This window comes from Meles meles, chromosome 16 (genome assembly GCF_922984935.1).
Source record: "Meles meles chromosome 16, mMelMel3.1 paternal haplotype, whole genome shotgun sequence".
NCBI lineage: Eukaryota > Metazoa > Chordata > Mammalia > Carnivora > Mustelidae > Meles > Meles meles.
The window spans coordinates 67,770,412-67,784,770 of record NC_060081.1 but is presented as its reverse complement, the minus strand read 5'-3'; the positions used below and the strand labels follow the sequence as shown (position 1 = coordinate 67,784,770).

The following is a 14,359-nucleotide window of genomic DNA, read 5'->3' as shown; positions in this document are numbered from 1 at the left end:
GCCTCCCTGAGGTAAAGATGTCCATCTTGGCCACCATAATTTATATCATGAACCAAAACCTGGTGGGTTTCTGCAACCCCTAATGAAATCATTGATTCAGGTGATAATCATCCATGGCTTCTGAAATCAGGAGGTGAATTTTTGACCGGGACCAGACATTTATAGGGTGCCTAACTCTCACCCCACAATCTGTCTGCCGTTCTTAAATTGGGGAGCACAGCTTCTCAGTGGGATGTGAGGAGACATCTCCTACAATGCACTGATCTATCTTCACCACACTAAAAGGGGTCAGCGAGACCCGTGTTCCTCCTGAGGTGAAGTGACAGGAAGCACACAGCATCACCTGAGAAATATTCTTGGCGGTCAAACTTGACAGTTGAACCCCATGAAGCCTCTAGAGCTAATGTCCATCTCCAGGAAATACAAAGGTTAGAAAAGTATGTTGGAAGATATCACAGAAAAGTGGTGTGGGACACACTACAGAACTCTTCATCTTTTTTGTTCACCAAATAAATAGCATGAAGAAGGAAGAGAAGAAAGGGAAGGAAGAGAAGGAACAGGATTTGGAGAGAATGTTCTACATTAAAAGAAACAGGAGACATTACAGCCAACGCGATATGTGCACCTTGCTTGCATTCTGACTTAAACAAACAACCATACAAAGTCATTTCTGAGATGACAAGAAAAACAGGATGCAAACAGAATGTTAGATGTTAAAAAATTACTGTTAATTTTGTTAGGTATGACAACAGTATCAGGGTTATGTGAGAAAATATCTTTATTTCTTTGAGACATATACTGGAGTATTTAAGGGTAAAATGTGAGATGCGCTGGATTTACTTTAAAGGTTTTTTGTGGGGGGGTTTTTTGATGAGAGAGAGAGAATGCTAACATGTGCACATGGGCAGAGGAAAAATCTCCGGCATATTCTCAAATGAGCAAAGAGCCCCATGAAGGGCTTGACCCCACAACCTATGAGATCATGACCTGAACTGAAATCAACAGTCAAAGGCTCAACGAATGAGCCACCCAGGGGCCCCTCGCATTGAATTTACTTTCAAATACACCAGCCAGGAAAGGGGTGCGGGGTATTCAGGAAGGAAGTGTCGGAGAATGTTAATTGTTGGGACTTCCACATATCAGACGACTACGTTCCAGGGAGCTAATGTACAGCACGATGAAAACAGCTCTCAATACTGTATTGTATACTTGGAAGTTGCTAAGAGAATAGAGCTTTTCTTTTTCCTTGCTGAATTCTGCTCACTTTTCCCTCCCCCCAGTTCTAGTGAGATACCATTGACAAGCAGCACAATATAAGTTTAAGCTTATGGCACAAGGATTTAACTTACATAGAACATGAAATGTTGACCACAGTAAGTTTAGTTAACACCATCATCTCATATAAATACAAAAAAAAAAAAAGAAAAGAAATAAAATTTAATGTTCACACCACAACAACTACCACAGAATTGTAATTGGGTGAAGTAGAGGTTGTGTTAAGTAATCTTTTCCTGGGAGGAATTTTGCAGCATGTACCGCATATTGTGATGTATCAAATCACCCACATTGGACACCTCAAGCTTACACAGAGCTATGGGTCCATTACATCTCACCGAGGCTGGCGGAAAATGTTCATTGTTGAATCTGGGTGATGGGAGGACAAGGCTTTATAAAAGTACTTACTGTTCTTTTGTGTAGTTTTGAAAATTTTTATGGTAAAATGTTTAACAAAAAGCAACAAATTTGTTCTTGAAACTTAAAAAAAAGATTATTAGGTTCACCTGGAAGAATGGAATCCTTGTGCCAGGGACAGCTGAAGATGTAGATTAGCAAAAGGGTAATGAACACCACTTGTCTTGAAGACGTCTTGAAGAAGCTACCGTTACAAAAGAAGTTTTGTATTCCTGGCCCAGGAATACCTAGTCGAGAGAAAAGAGCAGAAAACCTGGAAATGTCCCTTGTTACATACAAGACTTCCATTTTTTATAAAGTTCTGATTTCCAACCAATGGCCAAAGTTTGAATTATTCACTAAATGATACCAAGGCAGCTGCTTAGAAAAAACTGAGAAAAAGGGTGTTATAACTTAGAAAAATGTATTCCCCTATGTCACACACACAGTGCCAACATAAATGTCAGATGGATTAAAGAATTTACATGGCTTTTGGGGACACCTGGGTGACTCCGTCAGTTAAGCATCAGCCTTTGGCTTAGGTCATGATCCCAGGGTCCTGGGATAGAGTCCTGCATCGGGCTCCTTGCTCAGCAGGGAGCCTGCTTCTCCCTCTGCCTGCCACTCCCCCTGTTTGTGCTCGCTCTCTCTCCCTCTGACAAATAAACAAATAAATAAAATCATTAAAAATAATAAAGAAATAAAAGGAGACACATTCCCATTGGCAAAGATTTTATATACTTTTCTTTCAGCATCCTGTCTTTCTTTAGTGAATGTATCTGTTAGGGATCTTTGGTTGCAAGCAACAACAGAATTTTAGAGTGTTCTCTTTATAGCATTGCCTCCTCTGTTCAGGATTTGAATGGAGGAGCGGGTTGGGTAAGAGAAGAGTCCAATTACTCAAACCTGAGTCAAGTGCCCTCACCAGTGACTGGAGAAGTACTTGGTGACTGGCAGCCAACCAGAATCACAGGACTTGGGAGCAATGACTCCACAAAAGGAAGAGATACCCGGCAGACAAAAGCAAGAGACAGCTGGAGGCTGTCATACACTCATTTCCTTCCTTTCTGAAATGCAATTTGACCGGATATTCAAAACCTGAAAAGCAATCACTCCTTTTGACCTAGCATTTCTTTTTGTTTATTGGTTTGGGTTTTTATTTGGGTTTTATTATTCCTTATTTATTTTATTTTTTTATTTTAAATTTTTTAAAATTAACATATAATGTATTATTTGTTTCATTATTTTTTCAGGGGTTTTTAAAAGAATTTATTTATTTATTTGACAGACAGAGATCACAAGGAGGCAGAGAGGCAGGCAGAGAGAGGGGGATGCAGGGCTCGATCCCAGGACCCCGGGATCATGATCTGAGCCAAAGGCAGAGGCTTTAACCCACTGAGCCACCCAGGCGCCCCTAAAGATTTTATTTTTACATAACCTCTCCACCTAATGTGGGGCTTGAACCCACAACCCCAAGATCTAGAATCACATGCTCTACCGACTGAGCCAGGCATGTGCCCCTGTTTTGGTTTTTAAACATTGGTTTTTGGTTTTGAGGTTTCTTATTGAAATATAACTGGCATATAACATTATATTGGTTTCCAGTGTACACATAGTAATTTGATATTTATATTTTCCCACCAAAATAAGTCTGGTTAACATTCATCATCACATATAAACTTTTTTCTTGTGATGAGAACTTTGAAGATCTATTCTCTGAGCTACTTTCAAACATGCAATACAGTGTTACTAACTGTGGTCACCATGCTGTCCATTACAACCCCAGGACTTCTTTATTTTATAACTGGAAGTTTGTACCTTTTGACTGACCTAGCATTTCTATTTTGACAGATTTACCCTAAGAAAATAGAGATATGACCCAAAATGTACATACAAAGATTGTTGCCACAGCTTTATTTGAGTGGGGGAAAAAATGGAAACCTATGTTTCACCATAGACAACTATGTGTTAGCATATCAGTCCTACAAAATACCATGTAATCATTAAAAATGATGATATTGGAGGACACAGGAAAATGTCTACAAAATCATCTTAATTGAAAAAGCATTTATTCAATATATATGTGTAGTTTGTATTCGGGTGGGGGGAAATAGCCCTATAAACTTCTCCTTTTATTCCAAAAGAAACATCAGATCATAGAATATAAGGTCCCTGTTTTCCTGAGAGCTTTGAAGATAGCACAAGGGGTTCTAGTTAAATCCAGTGACGAATTTCCCAGCTGTGAGGGTTGTCCTGGAACGGAATAACCTCTTCATTTCTTAGGGTCAGATGAAGTAATGCCTGGCTTCCAAGGCCCAGTAACTGATGGGGATCACGGGGAGGCAACGACAGAAATCTCACCTTGGTTAGGAATCAACTGTGGGTCCTTGAGCCAGTTCCCTCCCATCTCTGACCTACTGTTCCCCCATCTTTCAAGTGGGAGCGTGGCAAGGATGATCTTGACCTCCCCATGTCGTGGGAAGGTACTATGGTTCAGTGGGGGCCTCTGTCTGGGGCCCCAGAAGACCCTGAGCTTCAGGGCCACTTCCACCAAATGCAGAAGCCAAATGATTTGAAATCTAAGGTGCTGTCCTTGGCGGTGATGATTTCTTGCTCAGGATCTCCTAGGGTCAGGGAAGGGGTCCCAGAAGCCACCTACTTCTGCTGTGACCAGTCACTTCAGCCAAACAAAAAATCACCCTGAGCCCTGAGCCAGTCCCAGGCAGAGGGCGGTTCTACCAGATGCCTCTGGACGTGATTCACCAGTGGCAGGAAGGTCTCTTTCTCTCCTCTCCACAGAAGCCCAGGAGGAGAGGCCGGAGCTGGCCTCACTCACTGTGCCTGCCCCGGCCCACGTTCTCCAGCAGGGAGCTCTGACCTTAACCCTAATTCCTCCTCAGCCTCCGGAACACTGCCACCCCCTTCTTGCCATTCAAAGCTGACTCCTGTCCCCCGCCTATGCCACTGCTGGGGCGGCAGGACCTGAGCGAGCCAGGAAAGGGATCTCCTGCCTCACCAACCTTCATTCTTTATCCAGATGAGAAAAACTGAGGCCCGGAGAGGGAGCCGGCTTGCTGGAGATCACAGTCCAAGTCCAGCAGGCAGGACTGGATCCTGGCCCCCAACACCCAGCCGCTGCTCCCACCCACCCATCTTCAGCTCTTGCGCAAGCACACTTGCCCTGGGGCTCGTGGACAGGGGGCGGGGCCAGGACGAGGCAAACAAGAACCACACCATCCACCTCATCTCCTTCCTCCCCTGACTCAGCTGCTCTGGCCTCCCTGGAGCTGCAGGGGTCAATTTAGGGGCCCCGGGCCCCTGGCCTTATTAAGTGCCTGTAGCAGAAACATGAGGGCCTGGAGCCTTCTCCTCCTGGTGGCCCTCCTGGCTTTGGGGAGCCAGCTGCCTGCTGCCTCCGCCAGGAAGAAGGGAGGTGAGTGTGGGTGGCTTCCTCTGCTTCAGGAACAGGGTAGTTCTTACATCTCTGGGGAGAGTGAGCGTTGGGGGAGGCAGTGCAGTGTGACGTCTGTGTGTGTAGCTGGGGATGCTGGCTTCTGGATGCTTCCAGCAGCTGGTGTTTTGTTGGTACATCTCTGTGCCGCCAGCCGGCCCCGTCTGCAGCTGTGAAGGTCTTCCTGCCAAGGTCACGGTCTCGTCTACGTATCTGAGTGTGGGATTGTGTGTGTCTGTGCACACGCCTGTCTCTTTGTGTCTCTGGGGGAGAGGGGAGCAAAGCTGTCCACACCGGCTCTTCCCTCGTTGTCTCCGTGGATTATTAGGATCCGTGGGCCCGCACGGCAGCGCCATGACCCTCTGTCATCTTCTGTTGCTACCGAGGCTGTGCCTGGTCTGGCCTTTGCCCATCTTGTTTCCAACTTTCTCAGGTCCTTCCCGGGTCCCAGAGGCCAATCGGTGGCATGAGGGATTCCCAAATTAGGTAGGGCTGTGGTTTCTGGGATCTTTGGGAAGAAGCTCTATGCCTACCTCTCTTCTCCCAAGCCTCCTCGAAAAGGCTGGGGCTGACCTGTTGACAGGTGGGGAACGTTGGGGCTGCCGGCGAGGCTGGACAGGTGCCTCCCCACCTGGGCAAGGCCTCCGCTTCCTGCTTTTCTGGGACTGGAACGCCATGACCTACATACACCCGTGCATCCCTGGCCCTCCCTTGGGGGAAGATGACAGTAATGGGGACAGGTTCCCTCCTCCACAGTGCTGGGGAGCAGCTCCTGACATCCTCTCTGGTCCCTCTAGCCTAACTTATGCCTTCCTCCGAGGCTGGGCTCCCTGCCTGGGGCGCGAGCTGGTTTGGGGAGCAGAGTGCTCGGGCCCTGGCTGAGGAGGGAAGGATGCTGGTGAGTTCCAAGGCCAGACCCCTGCTGACTGTGATTCATGTGGCTCCTCACTGAGATGCTGAGAGACTGGGACTATTTTTATCCCCATTTTGCAGCTGAGAAAACTGAGCCACTTGAAATGCCAGTTCTGACTCTCTCTTCCTGTCTGTCTAGTCCTCAAGGCTCAGCTCCCGGCCCCTCCTCCCAGGAGCTCTCCCAGTTGCATGACCAGGTCCCCTGCATGCCAACCCAGCCCACAGGGAGACCCTCTTAGACTTCAGGCCACTCCTCTCGGCTCACTCCCCGATGCCTGAGCTCCTCCGGCCAGGGCTACCCCCCTGGACCTCAGAGCCTCCTGGGGTCTCACCTACTCCCAGCCGGGGATTAGGGGCTTGTCGGAGTAGGGGGCGCCCTTACAGACTAGCTGCCCTTTCTCCAGCAAGGGGCACAATTCAGTGTAAGACAACCCGATGGAAAGAGTGAAGTGGGTTTTGAGCACTTGCTGTGTGAGCAAGGTGTCCCCTGTGCGCATGGACGGGGCTGGAGGGGGAAGGGAGATGCAAGGTACAGTCCCGGCACCGGCTGCAGCTGCTGCTGGAGGTTTTTGAACCTTTTCTCAGATGCTCAAGGGAAGGCCTGGGACCACCCTCCGTCCTCCCCAGGACTCAGTGGTGGCCGGAGCAGAGGGGTAAGAGGCCAGAGGACTCAAAGTCCTAGCTCAGGCCCCTGTGGGTCTGGTCAATCACTGCTCTTCCAACCCTTGACTTTGTCCTCTAAGTGGAAGAAGATACTGATTCAAGCCTTCTGCGTGGAATCTGGAATGGCCCAACATCCTAACGAGAAAAATGGCTAGATCAGCTCTGGGACAGAGCATTCTCGAACTGTCAGAGAACCAAGTTCAAAGACCTCAAAGACCAAGTTCATACGGATCCCTGACACAGGCCCCATGCAACAGGACAAGCACACAGTACAGGTGTGGCCGATAGCAGCCGGCCGTGTGACAGTGCAGCAGCCTGAGGACAGCTGACGATGCTGGAGACACTTGAAAATCCTTCCTTTCTAACAGTCGCTGAGCTGCGGGTGCTCTGCATCAAAGACCGTGCCTCGGTCTGACGGTGAGAGAAGCAGGAACGGGATCTATTCTCGTAGCCTCCGGCCAAGGGAGAGAAGCAGACAGATAGATGCAGAGTCACAAACTTTGAAGGAAAGAGTGTGGGGTGCTGCCCTAATTGGAAAAGGTGTTGAGGATGAACACAAGGAGGTAGGCAGTCCTGGGCCAGGCACGACCTTGTTGGCCCAGACGCCGGTGTTGAACTTCATTTGTTGCCGTCCTTCATGTCATCTGAGTCTCAAAGCAGCCCTGGGAGGAAAGAGTCCAGCTTCCCATTCCACAGACAGAAAACGGAAGCTTGCCGTCAAAAAAACAAAACCAAAAAATTTGCCAACCATTGGCAATAATGTAGATGGACCTTGGAGATGTTACACTGAAGGCGACAAGTCAGGCAGACACAGGTAAATGCTGTATGATCTCACACTGGAACCAAGAAATCAAAGCAAACCAACAACAACAACAACAAAAAGCAAGCTCTTAGAGAACAGATTGGTCTTTGCAAGGGAACATGGGTAGGAGGTAGGGGAGGTGGAGGAAGGGAGGCAAAGGTACAAACTTCCGATTGTAAGAGAAATAAGTCGTGGGGATGTAATGGGCGGCATGGCGACTTCAGGTAATTTACTACATTGCATATTTGAAAGTTGCTAAGAGAGAAGATCTTTAAAGTTCTCATCATAAGAAAAAAATTTCTAACTATGCGTGGGGACAGACACTAGCTAGACCTGCTGTGGTGATCATTGCACAATATATATAAATACAAGGGACACCTGGGTGGCTCCGTTGTTAAGCCTCTGCCTTTGGCTCGGGTCATGATCCCAGTGTCCTGGGATGGAGCCCTGCGTCAGGCTCTCTGCTCAGCAGGGAGCCTGCTTCCTGCTCTCTCTCTGCCTGCTTCTCTGCCTACTTGTGATCTCTGTCTGTCAAATAAATAAATAAAATCTTAAAAAAACACAATATATATAAATACCAAATCATTTTGCTGTATACCTGAAACTAATAAGTTATGTCAATTATACTAATAAAAAGTTTTTTTAAGTATTTATTTATTTGACAGAGAGAGAGATCACAAGTAGGCAGAGAGAGAGAGGGAAGCAGTCTCCCCGCTGAGCAGAGAGCCCGATGTGGGGCTCGATCCCAGGACCCTGAGATCATGACCTGAGCTGAAGGCAGAGGCTTAAACCACTGAGCCACCCAGGCGCCCCTAAACATTTTTAAATAAAAACCAAATAAAAGCAAGTCTACTCCCCACGCCCCAGGCAAAAACAAAAAGAACAAAAAAGCTTGCCAAGGGACAGGCAAGAAATAAGGAAGAGAGAATTTGGATCTCATGATTCCCAGCTCGGTGCTTACTACATGACTTGGAGTTGCCTCCAGCTACAAGACTTGGGGGTTCTTTTGCAGAGAAATTTGGGGGCTGCCCCCCGGACGATGGGCCCTGTCCCCTCTCGGTGCCTGACCACTGCATAGATGACAGCCAGTGCCCCTCAAGGATGAAGTGTTGCTACAAAGCTTGCTTCCGCCAGTGTGTCCCCATGGACTCTGGTGAGTGTCCCTCTCCGCCCTGCTTGGCGCCCAAGCCCCGGGGCTGGGCACAGGGCAGGGCTTACCAACCCCTGTGTTACAGTGAAGCGGGGCAACTGCCCCGAGGACCGCCTGCACTGCCTCAGCCCCATACAGCACCTGTGTAACAAGGACTCAGACTGCAGGGGCTCCAGTCGGTGCTGCCTCGGGGCCTGTGGCCGAGACTGTCGCAACCCCGTCTAAGGTACGTTCCTCTGCACCTGGGCCAGGTTCTTTCCCTCTCTTAGCCCCAGCATTAGATGTCCTTCCAGGTCAATAAGTCTAATGGGACACTTACCTTCCCAGGAACCTGGGGCTGCCTACATCAGACCTGGGAAGTGGGTGTGGGGGAGGGAAGGGGTCCTGTTAGGACCCTTTGGGACCTAGAGGAACTGGCGATCCTCCGTTCTCTTGCTGATCTCACAATAGCTCTGAGCTTCATCTGGTCCTTGTGAAGGAGGCTGGGCCACCCTGCCTCAGTGCCCCCCACCCCCAGGGCTGGGCTGATGGAGTGGAGGGAGGGTCCAAGTTTCTAAAGACCCCAGAGTCCTGCAATGGGGGGCATAACCCTTTCCTTCTCTCTCCCCAGGCTAATTCTGGGTTTGAATCCTCAGGATGGGGTCTCTAGCAGGAAGAGATGTTGATGGGAGCCTGGGACCCCGCCACCCAGATACCTGTGTCTCTGCTTGCGGCAGTTCCAACCTTCTGATGAACACTGATCTGCTGCCCCCTCCCTTGCCACCCATCCACCCTGGTCTCTCCTCCCGGGAGTCAAGGTGCACAGATAGACTCCCGTCATGCTGTACCACCGCCCCATCTCTTTGCGTGTTTCTCCACCTCAAATGCCCAACTCAGGTAGTCCCCTCTTTGAGGGGTCCAAACCCCTCCCTGAGGCAGCCCAGCCACTTCGAACGTATGTTCTAGCAGACTTTTCCAGACACTATCTATTTGCATGCCCCTTTCTTTCCACCGTTCTTGCCACACCTGCAAAACAGCATCGTGATATCTTGTGTACTGCCTACACTACTAGTTATCTAATGTCTCTCTCTGAATGGACTCACTTTGGTATATAAATAAGTTTATTTCAAAAGAAAACCTTGACATCATCACTATAAATGGAATAGGCAGGATCACTTGCCACAAATAAAATGTAGTTGTAAAAGCAAATGCAGTGAAAATAGCTAAGGTCCACTGAAGTAAATGTTGTCAGATGAAACAATGTTACATAATGGTATGAAATTCTACCTAGATGCTGCCGCCTACCAGCACTGTGAGCCCAAAGGCTGCTCTCTGTCTCTGGTAATAAACAAAGATTAGCAAGGGTTAAAGACACGTTAGAGACACAGATCTCAAAACTGGGACCTCTTTCGTGGGGTAATCAGAAGGACGGAGAAGACAACTTTCTCAAGAGTCAGTGCTGTAGAATGTCGCATCCAGGTCCGCCCTAAGATCATTTCAAATTGCTCCACATTTGGGGAATGTTGCTTGAACAGCTGGGATGTCATTATTTATGCGACAGTTTGTCTCCCATTGGACGATACCTCATTCACCTGGATTTCTCAAGGGTCAGTCTGTAATCGGGGTGTAAGAGGGCAGGGGAGGGGGTCAATGAGAGAATGACAGCCATCGCAAGGGACACTCCTGGATCCAGAGGGCTGGATTCCTGGCTGTCCCAGTCACCCAGGACTCACTCTGGGGAGGGGCGGGAACCAGGCAGATTCCTCCCTGCTTTATCTGCTGGGTTTCCTCTTGTGCCCTGATGGAATCTGGGTTTGGCCAGTCCACTGTGCAGGTCAAGTTGGGAATTCTGGGTTTTCTTTCCTTGTTCCTTTGACGTGGTAATGTGGTCACAGGTGAGTCATCACTCAGGGATTCTGTTTGCCCTGTTGGAAGATGGAGAGAATCCTGTTTCTTCACTGCCATAGTCCTTCTCATGGGGTTCAAGTGACTGAACTCAAAATCAGCAAATGCTGATTATAGGGATACATGCTGAGACCCAAGAGAGGAGGAGAAGGAGAAGGAGAATAATCTGTGGGTCACTGATGCCCTGTGAGCTTGGATATTTCCTTTTCTTCTGGGCCTCAGTTTCCCCATCTGTAAACTCAAGCAGTCAACACAGATAATAGGGTACATTGCACTGTTTGCCCAGAGACGCCTCTTCCCTCCCCACCGCTACCATGGCTTCCCTGGGGGAGAGCACCCATGCCCCGCCCTGAGACTGATGGGATGTGGGCTCAAGCGACATGCGCCAGTCCCAAGGCAAGGCACCAGCCTTTTCAAAGCTTCCGCCCTCTGCCATGAGAAGTGCTTGCCCAGAAGCTGCTGGTCTTGGGATGAAGGAAAGCTGAAGCAGGCCTGAAGTTGAGTTGCCAATCCCTTCACCTGCCAGAGCAAAATGAAGGTTTGTGATAGGAAGCCAGTGAGATGGAGGGGTTGGGGAGGTAGGCATTTCTTACAGATTTATAACAGTGAGAGCTTGTTGAATTCAGATAAGGATTGTGACTCTTGAGTGAATGCCCATTCCATGCCTCACACTCTAAAACATCATTTCATTCATCCATCCCGTAACCTCGAGGGAGGTGGGCATGCGTACTGCCATTTGACAAGAAGAACTTTTGAGTTAAGGGACTTGCCCAAGACTCCCAGTTAAGAGGTGAAGTAGCCAGGATTCAGCCACATCGTATTCCCCCTCAGCTATAATAAAATCAGCTACAGCTGAAATGAAAGCCCTGACCTTGTGCTGGGTGTCACTTTAATTACTTCACATACAATCTCATTATGTCCTCACAGCCTCACTGTGTAGGCTTCGTCATTTTCCCCCATTGCACATATGAGGAAACTGAGGCACAACGACGTCGATTTGGCCAGGACTGTACAGCTGGCAAGTAGTGGAGCTGGGATTCAAAGCCCAGCAGCGGGATGCCAAAGCTGACATCCTTGCTGACGACACTAATTACATCCCATCTTTGAGAATTCCTTCCAGCTCTGAAGACTCAGTTTGCACATCTGAGACATGGGGATCCCAAAGAGCCAAGAAGGTCAAGTGACCAGTCTCAGTTCCAGGCAGCTGGAATCCAGTGCATTGCCCTGGGTTTCTTTCCTGAAAGGCATCAGGAGGAAAATTAGGGGGCCCCAGGAGAAGGATCCCAGACGAGCGGGTTAAAATGCAGCTGCTTAGGCGCCCAGGGCTGAACTGAGGCCCTGAGTCCTGAGCTGGGATCCTGGAGCAGCAGGAGGTGACGAGTCACAAGTCAGGGCTTCTCTGGCTATAGGTGGCAGCGTCTACACAGTCTCTCCCAGAGTCTCCTGCTCCGCTTCTTGGCCAACTAGCTACCTGCTCCCTCAGGTCTGGGCATTGGGCTTGGCAGTGCCAACTCTGTCCTCAGCCACCAAAGTCCAGTCCCTCCAGCTCCATCTCCACTGCCCTTCTGGAAAGTGTTCTGGGAGGCTGGACATCTGTGTCCAGGATGCTGGGTCTTCAGCCCCCAATCCTGTTTTCCTCCCTCACTCATTCAAAGTTTGCTGAGCACTTAGTAGGGACTCTAGAGGGTATCATCACAGAGCTCACGCCCTAGAGGATAGGACGAAGCCCCAGCTACAGAGGTGGACAAGGTCCTCCCCGGGAGACTGTGGGATGCCAGGGGAACCTAGCTCAGCCTGGAGACCAGAGATTTCCCGAAGGAGGTGGTATTTGGATATTGAATATTGGATATTGAATTTAAGTAGGAGTTAGTGAAGCATGACACTGCAGGTCATCCATTCTCCCCTTCTTCCTTACCCACAGAAATGTCCCCATTTGGAAACATCCAGCCATCTCCCGCCTTCCCCCAGCCTACTGGGATGCTGGTGACATTCTATATTTTGGCTTGGGCAGCATTCACGTGGATGCACACATTTGTAAAAACTTAATTCATTTGTAACTTAAGATTTACTATGAGAACATTATACTCTAACTTTAGAAAGTAAAAATTAAGTTTTTAAAAAAAAGTGTTTCCCTTGCAGCTAGAGATGACCATGGGATCCAGGACTGGCCAGTCAGAAGTTTGGGGAAGTACCGGGAGGGGCTTCCTAGGAAGCCCTTGTAGTCTTACCAGATGAGACAGATCTGTGTTTTGCCCGTCATCCATTTGTTCTTTGTCCAGAATTCTGGAACATGGATGCTGCAGCTAGAACAGCTATCTGGCGACCTTAAGGATTGTCTTAGGTGGGGTCCCTGAAAGCAGATCTTTAGACGAAAATTCATAGGATGGTGATGGTTTGGAAATGTTCCAGGAAGAATGGGTCTGGGGGTGTAGAGGTATACCAAAGGGTGATAGGGGGAGGGGAGGCTAGCAGGGGTGTGACAACAAGCAGGATGGGGAGGGGGGCATTCTAGAGACAAGAGCAGATGACTCTTTAGAGCTGTCCCGTAGAGCAAAAGAGTTGGAGCGTTAATGTGTCTGTACCCATCAGTCATCAGGTAACAACTCTGGGCAGGAGGACATCGATTCCCAGGCACTTCGGGCTCTCCGTGTGGGCAGGCAGAGCGAGCCGCAGCAGCCTCCAGGACCCTTTGACAAAGAAATATGGATACCAGCTGTCAGGAGGGAAAGCGTGCCAGGAGCCAGTGTGCACAAAGGTGGCGAAGGGATCTGAGGGGATATGGACAAAACACGGGCCTCACCTGTTACAGGGATGAGAGCCACACAAGAAGAACAGGGGAGGAAAAGTCAAGGAGCCTGGGTCTTCAGAGCCGTTCCTGGGCGGCTGTACCTGGACTGTGGGAAAAATCACCTCCTCTCTGGAGAGGCCACCGTGGGTCACTTTGTGCTCTTGGAACTACAGTGACTCATAAGTGAGATGCTGGGTAGAGGAAGGGGGAAGAGTTTGTTCCTGGAGAGAAAACAACATGTGCTCCTGCTCAGCACACTCCTGAAAGGTGGGCGTTGTTCCCATTTTACAGATGAGGAAGGTAGGAATCCAAGCGGAGACATCATTTGGCTCGTGATCCCACAGCCATTCAGTGGTAAAGGCAGGCTGCAAACCCAGTGTATTCATCATCTTTTCCCCGGGTAGCAAATTATGACTTCTGCAGCAGCTTAAAACAGCACATATTTGATATTTCGTAGTTTCTGGCACCACTTAGCTGGGTCCTCAGCTTCAGCGGCTCACAAAGCTGAAATAAAAGTGTGCAGCCAGGGGCTGGAGTTTTAACGGAGTCTTGACTGCAGAAGGATCCACTTTCAAGTTCATATGGTTGATGGCAGAACTCCAGTTCCATGAGGGCTACGGGATTGGTTTCCTCAGTTTCTACTTCATTGTTGGCCAGAAGTTGCCCTCCGGTCATTGCCAGAATGGCACCTTGCTTCATCAAAAACAGCAGGACATCAACCTTATGTTACCTAATCCTGGAAGCAATATTCCCTCACCTTTGCCATATTCTGCTCATTAGAGACAAATCAGGAAATTCTGCCCAGGCTCCAGGGGAAGGGATTACACAATGGCATGAATACCAGGAGGGAGACATCACTGGGACACATTCTAGAAGCTGCTTCTCACACCTAGTCTACTTAATTACAAAAATTTCTGTACTTTATGCAACATCAAGCTTACTCTTTAGGGTAAAACCTCATGGATTCGGAGGCCATTTCCACCAGGGACTGAAGGAGAATTTGGGGCATAGCCCATTCATGGCACATAATGGGTACGG

The 14,359-nt window shown here is 48.9% G+C and overlaps 1 protein-coding gene across 2 annotated transcripts; it reads left to right on the top strand.

The window, feature by feature from the left end:
* Window positions 1-4,965: 4,965 nt before the first annotated feature.
* WFDC5 (WAP four-disulfide core domain 5) lies at window positions 4,966-9,563 on the top strand. Of its 2 annotated transcripts, none has more exons than XM_045981607.1 (4): window positions 4,966-5,104; window positions 8,512-8,652; window positions 8,735-8,875; window positions 9,285-9,563. In XM_045981607.1, the coding sequence occupies exons 1-3, from the start codon at window positions 5,020-5,022 to the stop codon at window positions 8,872-8,874; spliced, it is 366 nt and encodes a 121-aa protein (XP_045837563.1). In that variant the 5' UTR covers window positions 4,966-5,019; the 3' UTR covers window position 8,875; window positions 9,285-9,563. The 2 variants fall into 2 exon arrangements, with proteins under 2 accessions (XP_045837563.1, XP_045837562.1); XM_045981606.1 differs by having other exon boundaries at window positions 9,260-9,563.
* The last annotated feature ends 4,796 nt before the right edge of the window (window positions 9,564-14,359 follow it).